General features: G+C 41.4%; 1 protein-coding gene across 1 annotated transcript in view; it reads left to right on the forward strand.

Annotated features, from left to right (window-relative positions):
- The first annotated feature begins 240 nt into the window (after positions 1-240).
- LOC115139765 (unconventional myosin-Ih-like) overlaps positions 241-21,396 on the forward strand; it is a 44,915-nt gene continuing 23,759 nt past the window's right edge. The window contains exons 1-18 of the mRNA XM_065026521.1: positions 241-390; positions 593-708; positions 4,876-5,074; positions 5,501-5,581; positions 5,949-6,128; positions 6,293-6,391; positions 6,560-6,673; positions 7,458-7,529; positions 7,704-7,823; positions 7,922-7,989; positions 8,085-8,190; positions 14,181-14,261; positions 14,476-14,567; positions 14,825-14,919; positions 15,051-15,097; positions 15,980-16,060; positions 16,340-16,445; positions 16,622-16,739. Of these exons, the coding sequence (XP_064882593.1) occupies positions 265-390; positions 593-708; positions 4,876-5,074; positions 5,501-5,581; positions 5,949-6,128; positions 6,293-6,391; positions 6,560-6,673; positions 7,458-7,529; positions 7,704-7,823; positions 7,922-7,989; positions 8,085-8,190; positions 14,181-14,261; positions 14,476-14,567; positions 14,825-14,919; positions 15,051-15,097; positions 15,980-16,060; positions 16,340-16,445; positions 16,622-16,739 (1,901 nt within the window). The 5' untranslated portion in view covers positions 241-264. The remainder of the gene's footprint in view (positions 391-592; positions 709-4,875; positions 5,075-5,500; positions 5,582-5,948; positions 6,129-6,292; positions 6,392-6,559; positions 6,674-7,457; positions 7,530-7,703; positions 7,824-7,921; positions 7,990-8,084; positions 8,191-14,180; positions 14,262-14,475; positions 14,568-14,824; positions 14,920-15,050; positions 15,098-15,979; positions 16,061-16,339; positions 16,446-16,621; positions 16,740-21,396) is intronic.

Here is a 21,396-nt window from a genome sequence, read left to right on the forward strand (position 1 = left end):
TTAATTTATGGACAATATTAAAGTTTTGTATAGCATCTTATATTCATCCTTCTTATCCATCCACTTTTGTTTGGATGCCTGTAAAAAAATCACGTAGAACTACATAACTGCATAAAAACATCCATAAAATGCATTCATAAGCAGTACAATAATACATTTATGAAATGCTTATCTTCATTCTTCCAGTCCTTATGTAGGTACCCTTCAAATCAAATGTTATTGCCGTGTGCTTGCCTGCAGGGGTGTGCCCGGGGTCAGCTGGACATGGAGGGGGCTCTGACCGCACGGGACCGCGTGGGGATCCAGGACTTTGTCCTGCTGGACTCCCACACAAGCGAGACTGCTTTCCTAGACAACCTGAAGAAACGCTTCAGTGAGGACCTAATCTATGTGAGTTTGGTCGACTTAGTATCAACATTTAAAAACATACATAGCATGATGTATTATGACACCACTTGCAGACCCTGTTTGTTGCAATAGTTGAAGGAAAGATATATTATAAGTAACATTCTGGGAAACATTTAGAGAATGTACAGCTATCAACTTACAGATATTAACCACAGATATTAACCAGGTTTTTCTTCACATGAAGACCTATATAGGCACTCTGCTAGTGTCTGTGAACCCCTACAAAGAGTTGGATATCTACAGTAAAAAACAGATGGATATATACATGGGCGTCAACTTTTTTGAGCTTCCACCGCATATGTGAGTGTCATATAATTAGCACGCCAATGTGTGTGTGTGTGTTTTTGCATGTTTGTTTGCAAATCTTTTTGATTGTCAGTTGTGAGAGGATATGCCATACCACGGGATAATCCCATACATGGTATACTGGTCATTCTACAGAAGTGGTACAAATTGGGGGTTAAATTTCTTCTCCAAATTTGTATCCTGTATCTTTCAACATATGTCAGGTAGAAATATACAGTGGGGCAAAAACGTTTTTAGTCAGCCACCAATTGTGCAAGTTCTCCCACTTAAAAAGTTGAGAGAGGCCTATCATTTTCATCATAGGTACACTTCAACTATGATGGACAAAATGATGAAAAAAATCCAGAAAATCACATTGTAGGATTTTTAATGAATTTATTTGCAAATTATGGTGGAAAATAAGTATTTGGTCACCTACAAACAAGCAAAATTTCTGTCTCTCACAGACCTGTAACTTCTTCTTTAAGAGGCTTCTCTGTCCTCCACTCGTTACCTGTATTAATGGCACCTGTTTGAACTTGTTATCAGTATAAAAGACACCTGTCCACAACCTCAAACTGTCACATTTCAAACTCCACTATGGCCAAGACCAAAGAGCTGTCAAAGGACACCATAAACAAAATTGTAGACCTGCACCAGGCTGGGAAGACTGAATCTGCAATAGGTAAGCAGCTTGGTTTGAAGAAATCAACTGTGGGAGCAATTATTAGGAAATGAAAGACATACAAGACCACTGATAATCTCCCTCGATCTGGAGCTCCACGTAAGATCTCACCCCGTGGGGTCAAAATGATCACAAGAACGGAGAGCAAAAATCCCAGAACCACACGGGGGGACCTAGGGAATGACCTGCAGAGAGCTGGGACCAAAGTAACAAAGCCTACCATCAGTAACACACTACGCCGCCAGGGACTCAAATCCTGCAGTGCCAGACGTGTCCCCCTGCTTAAGCCAGTACATGTCCAGGCCCGTCTGAAGTTTGCTAGAGAGCATTTGGATGATCCAGAAGAAGATTGGGAGAATGTCATATGGTCAGATGAAACCAAAATATAACTTTTTGGTAAAAACTCAACTCGTCGTGTTTGGAGGACAAAGAATGCTGAGTTGCATCCAAAGAACACCATACCTACTGTGAAGCATGGGGGTGGAAACATCATGCTTCGGCGCTGTTTTTCTGCAAAGGGACCAGGACGACTGATCCGTGTAAAGGAAAGAATGAATGGGGCCATGCATCGTGAGATTTTGAGTGAAATACTCCTTCCATCAGCAAGGGCATTGAAGATGAAACGTGGCTGGGTCTTTCAGCATGACAATGATCCCAAACACACCACCCGAGCAACGAAGGAGTGGCTTCGTAAGAAGCATTTCAAGGTCCTGGAGTGGCCTAGCCAGTCTCCAGATCTCAACCCCATCGAAAATCTTTGGAGGGAGTTGAAAGTCCGTGTTCCCCAGCAACAGCCCCAAAACACCACTGCTCTAGAGGAGATCTGCATGGAGGAATGGGCCAAAATACCAGCAACAGTGTGTGAAAACCTTGTGAAGACTTACAGAAAACGTTTGACCTCTGTCATTGCCAACACAGGGTATATAACAAAGTATTGAGAAAAACTTTTGTTATTGACCAAATACTTATTTTCCACCATAATTTGCAAATAAATTCATTAAAAATCCTACAATGTGGATTTTTCTTTCTCATTTTGTCCGTCATAGTTGCAGTGTACCTATGATGAAAATTACAGACCTCTCTCATCTTTTTAAGTGGGAGAACTTGCACAATTGGTGGCTGACTAAATACTTTTTTGCCCCACTGTATATACTACTCACACACTTTGTTTGTATTGCATATTTGAAATATTTACTTGAATTCCATACTACCCCACTAAATTTGTCACTACCGAAACATAATGAAAAATATGCAATGAAGGGGGAACCATGCACAGTAGCCCCATGACCTTCTATTACAGAGACATTTTTAGAAATGTTATTTACTTAACAAATTTACAAAATAGTGAAAACATAATTTAACAGATTTTCAAAACCTTTAAATAGAATTTATAGAAATATGATTTCTATTGTCGTCTTAAAATGTTCAATGTTGTTTTTATGAATCTGAAACTTGTTGATTGATTGAATTACTTATGCATCTAATTAATTATGTTGTTAGATGTTTATCTGTCTTTATCTGTCTTTATTTTGGCAAAATTACATGTGTTTCAGTGTCAAGTGTCAATCAGATAAATGGAGGACTGTAGATGAATATAACACATTTTAGTATAGACATTGTAAATTGAGGGCTTCCACCACTTAAAAGTTATCTACTGGGAGGGAATTCCTATGGCTTGGGAGTGATCAGCCAATGATCAGAGAGCATTGTCTTCTTCAAATTGGGATGCCTATGGTTTGTAAACCAAAGACTAAAGTAATATCCAGAAGCAAAGACCAAGATTTATACCAAAACATTCGTCCTAGATCCAGACCCAGTGAGTTGAGACCATTACAAGTTTTTGAAAAATGTGGTCTTGAGTGGTTTTAAGACGAAGACCAGTAAATCAAGAGTCCATGGGCACTTTCTTCAATTGTAAGAAAGTAAATTAGAGTAAACTCACGTACAGTACAGTAGAGTAGGGTACAGTACAGTAGAGAAGAACACAGTAGAGTCGAGTACAGTAGATTAGGGTACAGTACAGTACAGAACAGTATAGTAGAGCATGCTACAGAAGAGTAGAGTACAGTAGAGAAGGGTACAGTACAGTACAGTAGAGTAGAGTAGAGTAGGATACAGTACATTATAGTAGAACACAGTACAGTAAAGTGGAGTACAGTAGAGTAGAGCATGGTACAGTACAGTACATTAGAGCATGGGTACAGTAGAGCATGGTACAGTAGACTACAATACAGTAGAGTACAGTACAGTAGAGCATGGTACAAGAGACTACAATACAGTAGAGTACAGTAGAGCACAGTACAGTAAAGTATAGTAGGATACAGTACAGTATAGTAGAACACAGTACAGTAAAGTGGAGTACAGTAGAGTAGAGCATGGTACAGTAGAGTACAGTACAGTACATTAGAGTAGGGTACAGTAGAGCATGATACAGTACAGTAGAGTACAGTACAGTAGAGTACAGTAGAGTACAGTACAGTATACCACATAATATATATCAATGTTTGGGCTCTTGGAAGGCTAGAATCCCCCTGCTGGCTATGCATCTCAAGCCTTGACACTTTTTCCTGAAGTGTGCACTTGCCCACTACCCACATGGTGGTCCTCTTTTTTAAAATGATTTTGTAATACCTGTAGCTGAAGAAAGAGGAAAAATTATTTGCACACTTCCAGTCAGATGCTAATTTATTTAAATTATAGCTGAGCTTTAATTAAAAGATAGTGGGACAGATAAGGCCACACAGCAAGCTAGATGTAATTGCAGACACCTGTTGTATTCTAAAGTACCCAAAAGGGCCACTGGATGTCATAATATCAGATGAATTACAAGATAGTACAGTACATGTTATAGATTTTTTTATACTATAACAAAACAGATTTACACAGGGAATACCCATAGCTAACATATGGCTGACTATCTCATGTGTGTTTCTGTAGTGACATCAAAAGGCGGGACTGCATTTTTTTGAGAATGATGTTTAAAAATGAACAAAACTACTTATTAGATCAGTACGTTTCAATGTAATAAAATAACAACTCCATATGTTCTACTGAAGTAAAAGTGTTAATAAAATGTTAAATCATTAATAGCTTTATCTTCAAACATGAAGTTTAGGAGCAAGGGATTGGAACAACCTCAACTCATTTGAAATACGTGTATAAACAATGACTTTGCACTATATTAATTTAATAATATGTTTATTATTGCCTTGGATTGAATTAGAACGTATCGTCATGTAAATAAATGTCTGACATTTGGAGACTTAACTGTTGTGTTACATTTTGCACCACTTCTGCAATTTGCACCACTTCTGTAGAATCATCCATATACAACATGTATACAGTGTTTATACGGCTGTCTGACAAAATACCATAGGTGGGTCCAGGCCTAAAGCATGGGAGCAGCATATACCATCATTATCATCACTGCATCGTTGAAGAAATTTGAAATCTGGAATGTGAATATACATTTCACTTGACACACTATATTTCTGTAGTTTTGCCCTGGCAGACAATGCCTACCACACCATGCTGGCTGAGGCCAACAACCACTTCATCCTCATCTCTGGGGAGAGTGGTGCTGGCAAGACAGAGGCTTCCAAAAAGATCCTGCAGTACTACGCTGTGAGCTGCCCCAGTACCACCCTACTGGACAATGTCAGGGACCGGATGCTGTTGTCCAACCCTGTGCTGGAGGTCTGATCAGACAGTTCCCGTCATTCACTGTTATCACACATCTGGTCAGATCTTGTCCCAGATCTGTTTGTGTTGTCTCGCCATTGTGCTGTGCTATGGTCATTGCCATAATGACTATATCGTATGAACAGATCTGGGACCAGGCTATCACACACCATGGATCACATAGTTTATTTTGGGGTGGCAGGTAGCCTAGTGGTTAGAGCGTTGGACTTGTAACCGAAAGGTTGCAAGATCAAATCCCTGAGCTGACAAGGCAAAAATCTGTCGTTCTGCCTCTGAACAAGGCAGTTAACCCACTGTTCCTAGGCCGTCATTGAAAATAATTATTTGTTCTTAACTGACTTGCCTAATAAAATAAAGGTTAAGAAAAACAACATTGTAGTTAACCTCTTAGTGACTAACACCTTTGTGCTTCCTCCACAGGCTTTCGGCAACTCCAAAACACTGAAGAATGACAACTCTAGCCGCTTCGGGAAGTACATGGATATCCAGTTTGACATCCAGGTAAGGATGGATGGGTTTATGTTCTTAAAGTAAGCAGAAGGCATACCAGTTTCTTTCAAATATGTTTGCTGTGCTTGATTGCGCATTGGAGAAAAATTGCATCCCCACCCACCTGGCACTCACAGGCTCAAAAGATGAAGAAGAATACCACCCCTATTTCAACCCAGGGCCCATATTCACAAAGCTTGTTAGAGTAGCAGTACTGATCTAGGATAGGTTGGGCCTTTTTGTTGAATAAGAGGGGTGACCTGATCCTCGATCAGCACTCCTACTCTGAGACTATTTGTGAATACAGGTCCAGGTCGGGTAAGCAGTTTGTTGAGGCTAATTGGATCATTGATCATTGTCACATGTCTGGCACTCTCAGGGGGATGCCGTGGGGGGGCACATCCTAGGCTACCTGCTGGAGAAGTCCAGAGTGGTCCATCAGAACCACGGAGAGAGGAACTTCCACATCTTCTACCAGCTGGTGAAGGGAGGAGAGGAGGACCTGCTGCATCAGCTAGGCCTCGAGAGCAACTGCCAGCACTACAGCTACCTGGTGCAAGTATGGGCTACCACTGTGGTCAACTGATGTGCTAGCTCGGACTAGGCTAACTGGTGCATGCTTGGGCAACCACTGTAGTCCGCTGACGGGCTAGCTAGAGCTAGGCCAACTGGTGGGAGCCATGCATGGGTGCCACTGTAATGTTGACTCCCTCTCTCAAAAAGGGCGAGTGTGCCAACGTGGCCTCAATCAATGACAAGAATGACTGGAAGACAGTGAGAAACGCCCTGTCCGTCATCGACTTTGACGAGAGAGACATACAAGTGAGTTGCTGTCACACTGCTTGTGGAAACAGCTTTTGTGATGACATTCATTCAATTGCTTATTGTGCTATACTGTGCCCTACTACGCCGCACATCATTTTTTCTTTACTACTACTCTGGCCACCACCTCAAACCTAACCCTAACCCCCACGTCTCCATTCTCCACAGCACCTGTTAGGGGTCATCGCAAGCGTCCTCCACTTAGGGAACGTGCAGTTTGAGCCTGACAGCAAAGGCTACGCCACGTTGAACAACAGCGCTGAGCTCCTCTGGGTGTCAACAGTAAGCCTTGTTAGTCCTTAGACACTCCACAACAACACCATGCCAATGCCTCGCTAGTCCTTAGACACTCCACAACAACACCATGCCAATGCCTTGTTAGTCCTTAGACACTCCACAACAACACCATGCCAATGCCTTGTTAGTCCTTAGACACTCCACAACAACACCATGCCAATGCCTTGCTATTCCTTAGACACTCCACAACAACACCATGCCAATGCCTTGCTAGTCTTTAGACACTCCACAGCAACACCATGCCAATGCCTTGCTAGTCTTTAGACACTCCACAACAACACCATGCCAATGTCTTGCTAGTCCTTAGACACTCCACAACAACACCATGCCAATGCCTTGCTAGTCTTTAGACACTCCACAACAACACCATGCCAATGCCTTGCTAGTCTTTAGACACTCCACAACAACACCATGCCAATGTCTTGCTAGTCCTTAGACACTCCACAACAACACCATGCCAATGCCTTGCTAGTCTTTAGACACTCCACAACAACACCATACCAATGCCTTGCTAGTCCTTAGACACTCCACAACAACACCATGCCAATGTCTTGCTAGTCTTTAGACACTCCACAACAACACCATGCCAATGCCTTGCTAGTCTTTAGACACTCCACAACAACACCATGCCAATGCCTTGCTAGTCTTTAGACACTCCACAACAACACCATGCCAATGTCTTGCTAGTCCTTAGACACTCCACAACAATGCTTTGCAGACCACGGTCCCTGTACTTTGCTGACTTTGTGTTGTGTGTGATCATCTGTAGTTGCTGGGCGTCAATGTTCAAGTGCTGCAGGAGGGGCTGACATCCAGAAAGATTGAGGCCAAAACAGATGAGGTGAGAAGGAGAAGAGGGGTGGTGAATGACTAAATGAATGAATGAATGAATGAATGAATGAATGTCGAGAGAGAAGGCAGGGACTACACTCACTAATAATGGGCATTTCTAACTTAACTCACTCGTCAGGTCAGGTAGTTGTTAATGTGTGCCTTCTTTTTCATCACCATCCAGGTGCTCAGCCCGTTCACAGTGGACCATGCCATCTATGCCAGAGATGCCCTCGCCAAAGCCATCTATGGACGCACCTTCACCTGGCTGGTCAATAAAATCAACGACTCCATGGAAAATAAGGTTAGCAGATACAGTAAGTGAAAAGTACATGTCAAGATAAAACAGGAGCATTGGTGATCCGTGTGAATGACCACAGTTTCCTGAAATTTTTTCGACAGGACTCTTCATGTAAGACAGTAATTGGTCTCCTAGACATATATGGCTTTGAAGTTTTCTATGTCAACAGGTAGGTGGAACTAAGTTGTGCAGTACATTGTAGAAAACTATTGGGCTACATTTTAATGTGCACTTCAATTGAAATATGTTGTCTGTCAATTCCAGTTTTGAACAGTTCTGTATAAATTACTGCAACGAGAAACTGCAGCAGCTTTTTATCCAGCTGACCTTAAAGTCGGAGCAGGAGGAGTACGAAGCAGAGAATATTGGGGTAAACGTAATTGATCTATTCTATTCTTTTGGGTTCTATTTGGTTAAGTTTAGTCAACACGTGTTATATGGCATTTTTACCTTGTCAAAGTATTACTTTGGCATTATAGGTATTGTTGAATCCTGCAATGCCTCCCCCTTGGGAACAAACTGATTAAAACAATGTTGTTTCAACATAATTTATCAATGTATTGTGACGTGGAATCTACGAGGAAAATACATAGGATTTTTTTTTTTAAGTCATCAACCTGCTGCAGTTTCAACTGTTGTTTTGAAGGTGAAATTTCACCCACAGGATTATGTCATCGGGATAACCAATTTTCAACACAGACAAACTTTGCATAAAATATGTTGAATTTGTACATTTAAAACAACGTCAGATTTTCAACGTAATATCCACTATAAGAAAACAAACTATACTGAGCAGCAACTCCTACTGGGGAGTTGATCCGTCTTTGGTTTCCCATCCAGGGCTTTAACCAAGTCTCCACTTAATATATTCACTTATATATGTCTTAATATATAAGACATTCTAAAGGATAGGTTTAACAGAGCAAATGAAAGATAACCATATTTCAATGATAATTCATCAGTGATGCAAATTTAGGCCTATATAGCATTTGGGAAGTAATCCACAGCTATTGTTTCAATTCAACCCAGGACTCAACTAAAACTAGACAATACATATAGGCCAAGGGTTTCAAGCTTTGGTTGATATCAAATGGAATTCAACAAGTTAATTAAAACAAGACAGTGGCTTCAGAAAGTATTCACACCCCTTGACTTTTTCCACATTTTGCTGTGTTACAAATCGGGATTAAAATGGAACAAATTCAAAAAGAAATTCTCAACAATCTAAATAAAAAACTGTAATGTCAAAGTGGAAAGAACTCCAGTGTGTATTTGGCCTTGAGTTTTAGGTTATTGTCCTGCTAAAGATGAATTTGTCTCCCAGTGTCTGTTGGAAAGCAGACTGAACCAGGTTTTCCTCTAGGACTTTGCCTGTGCTTCGCTCTATTCCATTTATTTTTATCAACAACAAAAACTCCCTAGTACTTGCCTATGACGAGCGTATCCATAACATGATGCAGCCACCACTGCTTGAAAATATGAAGAGGGGTACTCAGTGTTGTACTTGATTTGCCCAAAATAGCACGTTTGTACCGACAAAACTGTGGTTATATGTAGAAACCAGACAACAAAGTTTACAGTAAGCCTCTAAAATCTCTAAATCTATATATCCCCAAGCAACTGTTATGTACAACTGCGAACCAATCAGTTGGTAAAACAGAGCGGTGACACGAATCATTTACATTTACATTTTACATTTAAGTCATTTAGCAGACGCTCTTATCCAGAGCGACTTACAAATTGGTGCGTTCACCTTAAGACATCCAGTGGAACAGCCACTTTACAATAGTGCATCTAAATCTTTTAAGGGGGGGGGGGGTGAGAAGGAATCCAAACAACTTCTACAATTTGTTATTACAAAAGTGGATTTGCTCGAAAAGAATGTAGAGGCGATCGTGTCACACGCACAACGAGGCATTTGAATGAATGAGCAAGATAACAAAATGAGTCTTTTGGAAACAAAGTTGCAAACATTAGAAGATGAATTGGACCAGCAAGAAAATAGAAGTAGACGAAACAGCATGAGAATATTGTCCTTACCGGAAGACGAGGAAAAAGGTGACCATACCAGCTATGTGGTCAAACTGATATCAGAGGAACTTCACGTGGCTATATCACCAGAAGATCTGGAACGATGCCACAGGATCGGCATGAAACAAAATAACGCTAAATACCCAAGCATGGTAACCTTCAAACTGTGGAACTATCAAACCAAAATTAACATTCTGAGGTCACAGGGGGGAAGCAGATCAAAATCCACGGTTGGTCCATTCGATTCGGCCAGGACCTGTCTGCTAAGCTGAAAGAGAGACGCAAGGAATACATTCCAATCAGACAGTTACTGTAGGAAAAGGGGATCAAGCCTCAGCTCTGTTCCCAGCAGTGCAGTGGGTATGGAAGGGAACGCAAAGGATGGAATTCACAAGCGCCAATGAAGCCCTAGTTACAAGAAAGCTTTCCAGTTGAAGGAGGAAAGCCCCCTTCTCCGAGAAGTGGACGAAGTAGGAAAAAACAATGAGTGCACTAGGCTACATACAGGGATGCCTAAGACCATCTTATTGTACATTGAGACCATATCCTTTCCCTCTCCCCCTAATACAATCTACAGTAGTGGCCAAAAGTTTTGAGAATGACACAAATATTAATTTTCTGCTGCCTCAGTATGTATGATGGCAATTTGCATATACTCCAGAATGTTATGACGAGTGATCAGATGAATTGCAATTAATTGCAAAGTCCCTCTTTGCCATGCAAATGAACTGAATCGCCCCAAAACATTTCCACTGCATTTCAGCCCTGCCACAAAAGGACCAGCTTACATCATGTCAGTGATTCTCTCGTTAACACAGGTGTGAGTGTTGACGAGGACAAGGCTGGAGATCACTCTGTCATGCTGATTGAGTTCAAAAAACAGACTGGAAGCTTCAAAAGGAGGGTGGTGCTTGGAATCATTGTTCTTCCTCTGTCAATCATGGTTAACTGCATGGAAACACATGCTGTCATCATTGTTTTGCACAAAAAGGGTTCACAGGCAAGGATATTGCTGCCAGTGACTCACTCACAATTTTGCCTAAGAACACAGCCATGAATAAAGAATGGTACCAACACATCCTCCGTAAGCAACATCTCCCAACCATCCAGAAACAGTTTGGTGACGAACAATGCCTTTTCCAGCCATAAGGCAAAAGTGATAACTAAGTGGCACGGGGAACAAAACATTGATATTTTGAGTCCATGGCCAGGAAACTCCCGAGACCTTAATCCCATTGAGAACTTGTGGCCAATCCTCAAGAGGCGGGTGGAGAAACAAAAGCATGGGAAAGGATGGAAGGTTGGGACAAGCTTAGCTTGGGTGGGTAAGGATAGGTGGTTGGGACAAGCTTGGCTTGGGTGGGTAAGGATAGGAGGTTGGGACAAGCATGCCTTGGGTGGGGTAAAGGGGCCAGAAAACAGGGAGAGTGAGGTGGAGAGGGATGGGTTTGGCTTGGGAGAGAGAGAAAGGAGGATTTAACAATACTACAATGTACATTTATTTAAAACATTTTGCAAACCTGATGTAAAATGAATAAGATGAATATGAATAAGAGTTCTGGACAGATTAGGAGATGTTGAGAAATTATTATTCCTTGTTTGTCTTTATAGCTCAGTTGGTGGTTGTTGGTGAGAGTGGAGCTCTGGAGGTCTGATTCACGCAGTCTCCTCTGAACAGTTGATGTTGAGATGTGTCTGTTACTTGAACTCTGTGAAGCAGTTATTTGGGTTGCAATCTGAGGTACAGTTAACTCTAATGAATGTATCCTCTGCAGCAGAGGTAACTCTGGGTCTTCCTTTCCTGTGGCGGTCCTCATGAGAGCCAGTTTCATCATAGCGCTTGATGGTTTTTGTGACTGTACTTGAAGAAACTTTCAAAGTTCTTGACATTTTCATTATTGACTGACCTTCATGTCTTCAAGTTATGATGGACTGTCGTTTCTCTTTGCTTATTTGAGCTGTTCTTGCCATAATCTGGATTTAGCCCTATTTGGTAAATTACCATATTCTGTATACCACCCCTACCTTGTCACAACACAACTGATTGGCTCAAAAGTATTAAGAAGGAAAGAAATTCCACAAATTAACTTTTAACATGGAACACCTGTTAATTGAAAGCGTTCCAGGTAACTACCTCATTAAGCTGTTTGAGAGAATGCCAAGAGCGTAAAAGCTGTCATCAAGGCAAAGGGTGGCTACTTTGAAGAATCTCAAATCTATTTTGATTTGTTTTACACTTTTTTGGTTACTACATGATTCCATATGTGTTATTTAATCATTTTGATGTCTTCACTATTATTCTACAATGTAGAATAGTCAAAATAAAGAAAAACCCTCGAATGAGTAGGTGTGTCCAAACATTTGACCGGTACTATATGTACAACGACTTAATCCACAAACGTTTGGTACAGAGGAGTTGGATCTTAAAAGCCCTAAAAAGGCACAGTGCCTCAAACTACAAAGAAGTACGTTGCATTATGTTTTTGTACGTTTTCTGTTAAATGTCCACTCAGCCCTCATGCTCACATGCTTTATGTATGTAATGTATACAATAACTATGTATTCATACTGTGACTCTCCCATATCATAGAATGCCCACCGCCCTCATATGACATGTCTGCCAAAAGGTTTTATCTGGTTCTTTAATGATAGACGGAACACACAAGGAAGGTTCAATTTGATTTTATACAGGACCAACAACTTATTGCATGGAATGTGCACGGGCACCAAAAAAAAAAAGACAAGCCTATTGTTCTTGAACACTTAAAGAGGTTGTCAGAAGAGGCCTATGCTGCCACCTACTGTAGCAACAGCAGAGGTGTAGGCATCCTGATAAATGGACCAAGATGGCCATTTTTCTAACATTGAATTGTACCTTATATGGTGAAAAATACACATTGATTCCATTGCATATCCTACCAGGTGAAAAATCTTTTTTGTTGTTGTTGATAGAATTCAAGCTATATTAGATCAAATCCAGACAGTAACTATTATTTTAGCAGGTGATCTAAAGCATTATGTACATTCGATAAGATTGGCAGACATAGAAATAAAAAAGGCACATTCAAGGGACCTCCAAAGAGGCTGAAAAATTCTATCTCTACAAATAATTTACATGAAACCCGGAGATTACTATTCTCAGCTACGAAAGACTACTCCTGTTTTTCTCAAAGTAAGAAAAGCTATTCAAGAATTTACTACATTTCTATTTCCAAAAATGCTCTCAACAACATTCCATGATATAGTGATATTGGATCATTCCATATGCTTTAAAATGAAGGCCAGGCTGTTAGGAAGGGTAATGCAACCCTGGGCCAGACTACACTCAACCATAGGACCTACTGAAGAGATGAGTCTTCAGTAAAGACATAAAGGTCGAGACAGAGTTTGCGTCTCTCACATGGATAGGCAGACCATTCCATAAAAATGGAGCTCTATAGAAGATAACAAGCTTGCTCGCTCACAAGACTAACTAGCTAGCTCGCTCACAAGACTAGCCAACTGCGTTGTTTGCTTGCATGAGATTGGCTGTTGTCTTGGGGGTGGCACACAGCCTGTTAGGCATCATTCAGGACTTAAATGCCCCATTGAGGGCTTAGATGCTCCACGAGCTTTTAACTCAAGATAAGTGACATTTAGCTTGCAAACATTCTAACTTATAAACTGATAATGAACTCCAAACACAAATGAAAGCATGGTGTTAGCATGAAATGTACCATCGCTTAGCGTAGCAATCAATAAAAACATATGCGCTGATCCATTGTGGGCTCTGCCGCTTCAGCCATAGTATTATTGTCAATCCATCATCAATACGTCCACACTCCTATTCATAGAGTTTATTTTGTGATCTTGACAAAACAACTTTTTTTATGTCACGATCATGAGGTAAATAAATTGTGATCTCGACATAATGAAGGAATTTATTTATTCATATACTTCCGTATGTTACATTGTTATTACACTGTAATAAGGACCCCTTAAAATGAAGTGTTACCGAACCTTGTTGTGCTTTTAAATGTTTGAAAGTGCAGTGATAAAAAAGTTTGACAACCTAACCAAAAATTTGACATTGATTTTCCATAGGAATTTGGTTGTTTTTTAGATGGTTGAAAGCATAGTGATAACACATTGGAAAATCAACAAACTTTCGGCTGTCTTTCTGATGTTGTAATCTTATTGATCACGTAACAACCAAATATTACCCAATTGTCAATGCTGAAATGACGTGGTGTGCCCAGTGGGTTGTGTATGTTTCTGTTGAGTTTGACTCAGGTAGTATTCCCCTCACTTACCCATGTTTTCCTATCCCCTATTTCCTTTCCTCTTCAGTGGGAGCCTGTCCAGTTCTTCAACAACAAGATTATCTGTGACCTAGTGGAGGAGAAACACAGGGGCATCATCTCAGTGCTGGTGAGGACACACAAACAGCACCCTATTCCCTATCTAGTGCACTACATTTGATCAGGGCTCTGGGCAAAAGCAGTGCACTACATACGGAATAGGGTGCCATTTTGGACGCCCATAAGACTGAACACATACAGTAACACGAAGCATCCTATTGGTCTTGGAAAGGACATAGGCTGAAATGAAATGGCGAGCGGTGATAGTCTTGTTGCTTTCTTAGGATGAAGAGTGCCTGAGGCCTGGAGAGGCCACTGACTTCACGTTTCTGGAGAGGCTTGAGGAAAAATTAGACAGTCACCCTCATTTCGTCACGTGAGTGTAGCTACCTCCCCTCCCGGCCCCCCACTCCTGCATACGTACATGTTGACCACGCACAACCCTTCTCAAGGATATACAAAGGTGTAACTTTATCACTTAAGTCAACCTCCCTTATCACTTAAGCTCAAATCCATAAACATTTTGCTGATAGACCTATTATTGTCCCACCCTGTGAGTCGACACAATGAGCTAAGGCTCTGTCCTTACATTCCTCTCACTCTTCATCCCTCTCTCCATCCCATTGACTGCAGGCACAAGCTGGCTGACAAGAAGACACGTAAGACGCTGGAGAGGGGCAACTTTCGCCTTCTGCATTACGCCGGGGAGGTCACCTACTGTGTTGTGGGTAAGGGAAACCACGGTCTCAGGCCCAGTGGGGGCATTACTCTGCTCCTCAATGTCCCTATATGTCCTACTACTAGATCATTCAGGACACTCTCTCACATGTTGTTATTGTTGTTATTTGTGTCATCCCAGGGTTCCTCAACAAAAACAATGACCTGTTATACAGAAACATCAAAGATGTGAGTCTGCAGGTTTCTACTCATGTATTATGTGAGACGAGGAAGGGACTCTTCAATTGGTTCCTTAATTATTTACTCTCCTGTAGACTTATTGTAAATAATAGAGGAGGAGGGGAATGCAGTGAATTTGGCCAATGGGTTTTGAGTATACACTTGATGGGTGGTGTGTGTGTGTGTGTGTGTGTGTGTGTGTGTGTGTGTTTATCCCAAAGAGATCCTATTAAATTACTAGAGGGGAAATGTCATAAACCCTCGAAGTTCCAGAATGGGGGGAAAATGGCAGCCATATTGGTCAGGGAGAAATCCAAACTAGTCTAATTGGAATAAATGGCAGGAGAAGCATAATCCTGATTTGACTTATGCAGGAAAATGAAAGTAAGACATGTGATATATCAGAAATTGTGTAATATAATTATTGTCAATCTAAAATATTGTAATATAATTATAAATACAGTTTATATGGGTATTATACAAATGTACTATATAAATAGCCTCTATGTATATATGTAAACACACCATAAATGACTACATTTCTGCTTTTTTATGATACAATATTAGTACTTGTTGCATTTACAACTTGTAGAAGTCCTATCATCAACTGATTTCAGCTGAGGATTGACTGCATTGTTCGAATGGAATGTTGGCATATTGGCAGTTAATTCAAAAAAATGTATGGAATCATTCCTCTAAAACTGGCTAGCTAACATACAGTGCCGATCAATTCTTCAAATTCTTTATTTTACACAATATCTTATCACAGCACTGGCACCTCCTTGACCAAAAAGGCTGACCTTTCTCCAATCATCAGGTTCATGTCCATTCTGTTATTTTAATTCCTAATTATTTTGTTTAACCCCCCCCCTCCCCTTTCCCTACTCACAGGTGATGGGGCAATCTAAAAATACCATAGTCAGAGAGTGCTTTGCATCAAAGGAGTTGGATGGCAGGCGGCGACCAGAGACGGTGACAGCTCACCAAGTTTTTCTCCCACCTCTTTCCCATCTGTCCCCCTGAAGTCACGATTACATTGTTTCTTTCCTTGTACATTGCCTCAATAGTATAACATATTAAATATAGTATGGCTGTATGGGGACGTACCGTTTTCAGAATTACCAACAACTGGGAAAAGCAATAGATTGCTCTGTGTTTAAATTAGATTATTTATTGTCCCCTTGAAACAACACTAAATTGTAAAAGCAGTCTGCTAGAACTGACACTGATTCCAGGCCTGTTTCTCTGTAGGTTGCTAGCCAGTTTAAGAGCAGTCTGATGGGACTGACAGACATCCTCATGTCTAAGGAGCCCTGGTATGTGCGCTGCCTCAAATCTAACGAGTCCCAACAGCCAGGTGAGAGACCCTCTGACCTCCACCACGTGCACCACATCTTCACCAGCTGGTGGCACTTCCAAACTGCAAAACGGCAACCTGTCAACTGTGTTTATGAAGCAATTTCTCCTTCTTTCTTTCTCTTTTGCCCTCTGTCTTTCTCTCCTTTTGTGTGCACGCGCGCACACGCACAACAGGGCAGTTTGACGACGTGTTGGTTCGGCACCAAGTGAAGTACCTGGGGCTGATGGAACACCTTAGGGTCAGACGGGCAGGTTTTGCATACCGATGCCGCTATGACGTTTTTCTGCAGAGGTAGGACAATAGAACTTATTGCTTTAGCAGACCACGTTGATTACTTTGTACAGGGAGGAATTTCAGCCTATGATTTTGCCTTCACATGAGCTGTTGATATTAGGGGCCTGGTCCAAAAATTGCATCCACCTCCCAAACATAAAATATATTTTCACATGACCCTGCTCTTGTACAGTAAAATAAATTGCACACCATCCCCCCCCTCATAGAATGAACTCAAAATAAGTCAGATGTTCAACATTGTGATGCCATATTTATAATTATATATATATGCAACAAATCTTCCACCAACAGATTTGTGTCAATGCAGCACACAACCATTAAACAAAGCATACTGACTTCGGCAACTTCAATATCATGGTTTGCGTTAACACCACAATAAATAGACTATGTCAATCTTGACCAACAGAAAATACATCCCTCCCTACCATGTAGGTTCTACCCAGTATTGAATGTCATTTAACATTTTGGTGTTTTGTAACAGATGTCTCTTTCCATTCATCAAATGGCCGCTGCACAGTTTAGATTGATTGAATGGTTATATGTCAGTAAAAAAAAATAAACTGTTGTGGAAATTACCACCAGGGATACCTGAAGTCAATTGTAACAAGTGCGCTGAGTGTCGGGAAGCAAGTACAGGGAGCGAGCGTTTTAATAAATAAACAAAACCGTAAACACAACAATAAACAACGCAAAACACAAACAACGCATCGACATGAAACAGAGTCAACTCTAGGCATACTGATGGTTTTGTCACAAAAAATGTTGCGTAAGTAGAGCGAATATTCCCACTCTGCTATTAGCATGTGCTCTAGTCAACAGCTCTCGCATATACAGTACAGGGTTAGCCTACTACATGATGTGATTATTATGGACAAAAAGTATTTTTATTTATCAAACGGCAGCCAAACATCAATAATCAGCCACGTCCTCAGAGAATGCGCAGACCAGATGGCTGGAGTGTTTCCGGACATATTCAATCTCTCCCTATCCCAGTCTGTTGCCCCCACTTGCTTAAAGATGTCCACCATTTTCCTGTACCAAAGAAAGCAAAAGTTAACTGAACTAAATGACTACCGCCCCGTAGCACTCACTTCTGTCATCATTAAGTGCTTTGAGAGGCTAGTTAAAGAGCATATCAACTCCACCTTACCCGACACCCTAGCACCACTGCAATTTGCATACCGCCTCAAAAGATCCACAGATGATGCAATCGCCATTGCACTGCACACTGCCCTATCCCATCTGGACAAGAGGAAGACTTATGTAAGAATGCTGTTCATTGACTACAGCTCAGCCTTCAACAACATAGTACCCTCCAAGCTCATCATTAAGCTCAGGGACCTGGGTCTGAAACCCACCCTGTGCAACTGTATCCTGGACTTTCTGACAGGCAGCCCCCAGGTGGTGAAGGTAGACAACAACACCAAGGGTGCATGCTCAGCCCTCTCCTGTACTCCCTGTTTACCCATGACTGCGTGGCCACACACACCCGAGCCACGGACCGCCATCATCCAGAAGGCTAGGTCAGTACAGGTGCATCCCGAGAGACTGAAAAACAGCTTCTATCTCAAGGCCATGAGACTGTTAAATAGCCATCACTACCTGGCCTCCACCCAGCACCCTGCCATGAACTTAGTCACTGTCTCTAGACGGCTACCACCCGGTTACTCATCTGTGCACCTTAGAGGCTGCTGCCCTATGTACATAGACATGGGACACAGGTCACTTTAATAATGGAACACTGGTCACTTTAATAATGTTTACATCCTGTTTGACCCATTTCATATGTATATACTGTATTCTAGTCAAGTCCATCCTATTCAACCATTGCTGTACATACAGTGGGGCAAAAACGTTTTTAGTCAGCCACCAATTGTGCAAGTTCTCCCACTTAAAAAGATGAGAGAGGCCTGTAAATTTTCATCATAGGTACACTTCAACTATGACAGACAAAATGAGAGAAAAAAAATCCAGAAATTCACATTAGGATTTTAGGATTTTAAATTAATTAATTTGCAAATTATGGTGGAAAATAAGTATTTGGTCAATAACAAAAGTTTATCTCAATACTTTGTTATATACCCTTTGTTGGCAATGACAGAGGTCAAACGTTTTCTGTAAGTCTTCACAAGGTTTCCACACACTGTTGCTGGTATTTTGGCCCATTCCTCCATGCAGATGTCCTCTAGAGCAGTGATGTTTTGGGGCTGTTGCTGGGCAACATGGACTTTCAACTCCCTCCAAAGATTTTCTATGGGGTTGAGATCTGGAGACTGACTAGGCCACTCCAGGACCTTGAAATGCTTCTTACGAAGCCACTCCTTCGTTGCCCGGGCGGTGTGTTTGGGATCATTGTCATGCTGAAAGACCCAGCCACGTTTCATCTTCAATGCCCTTGCTGATGGAAGGAGGTTTTCACTCAAAATCTCACGATACATGGCCCCATTCATTCTTTCCTTTACACGGATCAGTCGTCCTGGTCCCTTTGCAGAAAAACAGCCCCAAAGCATGATGTTTCCACCCCCATGCTTCACAGTAGGTATGGTGTTCTTTGGATGCAACTCAGAATTCTTTGTCCTCCAAACACGACGAGTTGAGTTTTTACCAAAAAGTTATATTTTGGTTTCATCTGACCATATGACATACTCCCAATCTTCTTCTGGATCATCCAAATGCTCTCTAGCAAACTTCAGACGGGCCTGGACATGTACTGGCTTAAGCAGGGGGACACGTCTGGCACTGCAGGATTTGAATCCCTGGCGGCGTAGTGTGTTACTGATGGTAGGCTTTGTTACTTTGGTCCTAGCTCTCTGCAGGTCATTCACTAGGTCCCCCCGTGTGGTTCTGGGATTTTTGCCCTCCTTTCTTGTGATCATTTTGACCCACGGGGTGAGATCTTGCGTGAAACCCCAGATCGAGGGAGATTATCAGTGGTCTTGTATGTCTTCCATTTCCTAATAATTGCTCCCACAGTTTATTTCTTCAAACCAAGCTGCTTACCTATTGCAGATTCAGTCTTCCCAGCCCGGTGCAGGTCTACAATTTTGTTTCTGGTGTCCTTTGACAGCTCTTTGGTCTTGGCCATAGTGGAGTTTGGAGTGTGACTGTTTGAGGTTGTGGACAGGTGTCTTTTATACTGATAACAAGTTCAAACAGGTGCCATTAATACAGGTAACGAGTGGAGGACAGATGAGCCTCTTAAAGAAGAAGTTACAGGTCTGTGAGAGCCAGAAATCTTGCTTGTTTGTAGGTGACCAAATACTTATTTTCCACCATAATTTGCAAAAAATTCATAAAAATTCATAAATTCATTTTGTTTCCTCGCTTTGTCTGTCATAGTTGAAGTGTACCTATGATGAAAATTACAGGCCTCTCTCATCTTTTTATGTGGGAGAACTTGCACAATTGGTGGCTGACTAAATACTTTTTTGCCCCACTGTATACTATTCTACACATGTATTCTTCAGATATACTAAATATTCTATCCACATGATGGCCACATCCCATCACATATACACTGCTCAAAAAAATAAAGGGAACACTTAAACAACACAATGTAACTCCAAGTCAATCACACTTCTGTGAAATCAAACTGATGTACTCGCCAGAGGTAGCCTGACTGCCATTAGGTACCGAGATGAGATCCTCAGACCCCTTGTGAGACCATATGCTGGTGTGGTTGGTCCTGGGTTCCTTCTAATGCAAGACAATGCTAGACCTCATGTGGCTGGAGTGTGTCAGCAGTTCCTGCAAGAGGAAGGCATTGATGCTATGGACTGACCCGCCCGTTCCCCAGACCTGAATTCAATTGAGCACATCATGTCTCGCTCCATCCACCAACGCCACGTTGCACCACAGACTGTCCAGGAGTTGGCGGATGCTTTAGTCCAGGTCTGGGAGGAGATCCCTCAGGAGACCATCCGCCACCTCATCAGGAGCATGCCCAGGCGTGGTAGGGAGGTCATACAGGCACGTGGAGGCCACACACACTACTGAGCCTCATTTTGACTTGTTTTAAGGACATTACATCAAAATTGGATCAGCCTGTAGTGTGGTTTTCCACTTTAATTTGGAGTGTGACTCCAAATCCAGACCTCCATGGGTTGATAAATTTGATTTCCATTGATAATTTTTGTTTGATTTTGTTGTGAGCACATTCAACTATGTAAAGAAAAAAGTATTTAATAAGAATATTTCATTCATTCAGATCTAAGATGTGTTATTTTAGTGTTCCCTTAATTTTTTTGAGCAGTGTATTTACTGTGTGTGTGTATATATATATATATACCCCGGACTCCGACATTGCTCGTCCTAATATTTCTACATTTCTTCTATAACATGTGTATGTGACCAATACAATTTGATTTGATTGGATTTCATTCATGTCGCCTGAACCTTCGATATTTATTGAAAGGAACATAAAGCTCATCACCGTGCACTTTCACCACCTTGTGAAGTTCATCATAACTTAATTAATGTGTAGCCTAAAAAACTGCATGCTTTCCCATGATGTCGTGACATGTTTTATCTACATGTACACTCTTAGACAAAGGGTTCCAAAAGGGTTATTCGGCTGTCCCTATAGGAGAACCCTTTTTGATTTCTGAGAGAACCTTTTCTGATTTTACATAGAAACCTTTTGGGTTCCATGGAG

The sequence above is a fragment of the Oncorhynchus nerka genome, linkage group LG13 (assembly GCF_034236695.1).
Source record: "Oncorhynchus nerka isolate Pitt River linkage group LG13, Oner_Uvic_2.0, whole genome shotgun sequence".
In the NCBI taxonomy this organism is placed as follows: domain Eukaryota; kingdom Metazoa; phylum Chordata; class Actinopteri; order Salmoniformes; family Salmonidae; genus Oncorhynchus; species Oncorhynchus nerka.